The 3,461-nt window shown below is 30.2% G+C and overlaps 1 protein-coding gene across 1 annotated transcript; it reads left to right on the top strand.

Moving 5' to 3' along the window:
- Window positions 1–956: 956 nt before the first annotated feature.
- Window positions 957–2,702, top strand: LOC134261131 (uncharacterized; the record flags this gene model as incomplete). Its single annotated transcript, XM_062743589.1, has 3 exons — window positions 957–1,064; window positions 1,226–1,286; window positions 2,099–2,702. Coding segments are annotated over 3 exons (286 nt in total), but the record flags the coding sequence as incomplete, so codon positions are not given.
- Between the last annotated feature and the right edge of the window lie 759 nt (window positions 2,703–3,461).

Here is a 3,461-nt window from a genome sequence, read left to right as displayed (position 1 = left end):
TTGATTTATAGAATCCATTGATAAAGGATTTCATCATTAGTATTTGTTAAGAGCTAATCCTCTGTTATATTTAGAATAAATGTTTGTACTTGTGCACTTTGAGCGTAATGTGTATAATTGGTATCTGCGAGTCTGTGTAATCCGCCTAAAGATGCATTGGGAAAAGATAAAAAAATATGTTTTTCTTTCACTAGTTGAACATTGATTAAAATACATGCAATGTTTTGATGATTGTTTTATTGAAGATGTCCTGATTTACCTGTGAAAAGGGTTAAGGTCTAATTCCTTACATTCAAACTCCAGGCAAAGATTTTCAATCTTCATCGAATGTTTATGTTTTCCTAAAAAAAAGAGTTTATCATCATAACTTTGTATACCGGTATAAAGCTCTTTGTTATAAGTTGTGTATACATTCACGTACTAAAAGGACAGACAATGTGCATTATCGACAGAAAAAAGATAATGCATACCCCTTTGCAACACTGAGAAGAAATTAAAAGTTTAATGCACATGTTGAATTGTTTATATCTACCAAACACACTTGTACAGGTGTTGAATGTTATTTACTACGTAATTGGGGTATGGTATGTATTTGAGGCAGTTTGTCTTTTTCATACAGGTACAATTTTTGTACACTACAAATACATGAGATATACGCCACATCGTGTGCTTCTGAAAGCCACATTATTGAATTCTAGTGTCCGATAAATCAACATATGTATGTATTAGTAAAAGAAATATATTAATTATATTTTAATTGAATGAAAAATATATAACAATGTAAACATTTTCTGTTAATATGTTTGCATATATTCAGCATAATATACATGCATAATATAAATGCATAGTATTTGTCATAATAACAAAAACAACAACAAAAAAAGAAAAACAACAAAACAACAACAAAAAGGTTTTAACATGAAACCTACATAACATATACATTTAACACGTTAAAGTTTCCTGATTTTTTTCCAGACCCTCCCCCTTGTTGTAGTCGTGGGATTAGGTACCGCCCTTTCTGCTACTTACACAGCATACTGTCTTTATACAAGTCCAGATATCAGGTAAGAGTTCTCTTTTTTATGCCAGAATAAATAATTTGTAATAAATTTATATCTTCGTTTTAAAAGACAAAAAGCAAAAGGACTGTTAAATGCTTGTAAGAAATTTATTTGGACTTGTCAGATGTTTATGCTAACTTGTTACAGAGACTTTTTAATTTCAGACTGTGGAGACGCCAGCGGTTACCCCGATACGAACAAGTTGATCCAGCAAAAAGTAAAACTGTAAGTAAAGGTTAAGATATAGCATTATGCTCATATTCATAGCGCAAAGTAATTTAGCGTTTGCTTTAGATTTATAGAGAAAGGGGATGAGTTTTTTGTTTGAATCAACTGTTGGACGTGGGGTGCCAGTATAGGTTTTTTTTCAGTTCGATAAGTATTAAACCTTTAAAAAGTAGGGAAAAAAATGAATAATCACTAAAATAATGCTGCAAATATCTGCTGGATGTAATAATTCATATGAAGGAGACCGATATGAATTAATAAATAAAATTAACGCATGTTATCAATATTTGCACATTTAATTAATATGGTTTTTTGTTTTCCCGATCATATCAAACAGCACACGGCAGATGTGATCAATCAACTAGGGGAAGCTTACTTCTCAATGGCTCCTCATTAAATCTCATTTCTAGACATTGTCTTTTGCTCTCCTTATTGTTTGAATCGTTTAATAACTTTTTAGACTGATGAATGCTTTTAAATTTGTTTCTTTGTTTTTCTTTTTAGTGTTATGAGGAAATAATTTTCTATTATGACTATTTGTAACAGGTTCTTATACTGTGAAATAACTAATTTTCTAAGGGGTTTAATTTTCGTTGCTTTTGAGGCTTGCAGAGACCCACGAATTTATGACCACCACGAAATGTAAAATTTAATATGCATTACTACTGAACACTTCTCCAACCACGAAATCAAATCCCCATAAATCATTATTTTTTTCTCAAAGCTCGAAAATTTGCCCCCGCTAAAATATGCGATTTTACAGTATGACTTTTTGTGTACAGATACTTATATGACTATCTGGCTTACAGGTTTGGACAGTAAAGCCTTTGACACAAAGAACTGGACCAGCCAAGGAAATGGAAGTTTTAGCTCACGAAGCCATAGGACCACACCAATATTTATATGGCACAGAACGTCAGAAATAGAGGACACACTATAGAAGAGCTACTTAGTGATTATATTGTAGTGATATTGGTCTTTCGTCTCATAACTTTATAGTTGGCATGTAAAGCAACAATTTTTTTATGAAATGAAATCAACAGACATATCTTCTATAGTCAGGTTTTTTGCATGTACATGTACTTATACAGGTGCTGAAATGTTTTGTGTAATTCTACAAAATTGTACGATCATATTTGCTTCATTTGAAATCAAAATTGCCTTTTTTTAATTGATCAAAATATGTATTTCAATTCATTTATATTCAGATTTTTTTCAAAATTGTTATGAAGAACAATTTACTTTAATGTTCAAAGTTACTTTTTGTCATTGTAAGTTGTATGTCATATTAATGTTGACTCTTAGTCTTGCAAGACAAGGGTTAAAGATATCACTCTTTCAATTAGAAAAGGGGAAATGAATTAAGATTAAATACCCCTAAAGTATGTTCATTCTTATCTGTACCTGTGTGACACAACTAAGACAGTCCTTCAATTGTTTATATATTCATTGTCCTGTTTCATAAACTTAATGGCAAGTAAAAGAGGGTATCCGGAAAGAATCAGTTATCCAACAAACGACAATCATTTCTTTCACTTCCTTAACTTCATATTGAAAATAGTACAAATTCTGTGCATGTTTATAATTGTGATCAAATCAATTCATTTTGTTGTTTACTGGCAACATTTTGGAAGCATAGCCTTTGAGTTTAACGGGCCTTAAAATAATACTTTTATGTTTGAAAATACAAGAGTTTATATATGTATGAAATGTTTTATGGAAACATATATATTATAATGTTTCTTTGTGTTGAGTATGTTCGTGGAGTTTTTATTTATCTAAATAATTTTTTAAAAAATACCTTGATTTGTATCTATATAATTTTCAACATATAATTTCTGTCTTAAAAGAAATGAAAAGTAGCACATATATGTGGATTGTTTATGTGTTATAGAAATCAAAAATTCTCATCTTACCAGCTTAAAATTCATAGTAACATTTTACTGCTCTCACATGCACGAAACTTTGATTTTGGCAATAAGCAATGTTATTATGCAGAATTACTGTGCAGAGATATAAAATGACAGGTTTTTTTGACATTCAAATAACGTAAGTTCGACAAAAATGTTTGAATAAAAATCACATTAATTATCTCCAACATGTGACACACGCTTTTTTTCTTTCTTTGTATGAAGAAAACAAAACAGTTTTTAAAATCTCTCACAAGGTTCT

This window comes from Saccostrea cucullata, unplaced genomic scaffold, assembly GCF_032062105.1.
Source record: "Saccostrea cucullata isolate Sc308-1 unplaced genomic scaffold, CSIRO_AGI_Scuc_v1 ctg437, whole genome shotgun sequence".
NCBI classification, from domain to species: Eukaryota; Metazoa; Mollusca; class Bivalvia; order Ostreida; family Ostreidae; genus Saccostrea; species Saccostrea cuccullata.
This window is presented reverse-complemented; position numbering and strand designations above follow the sequence as displayed.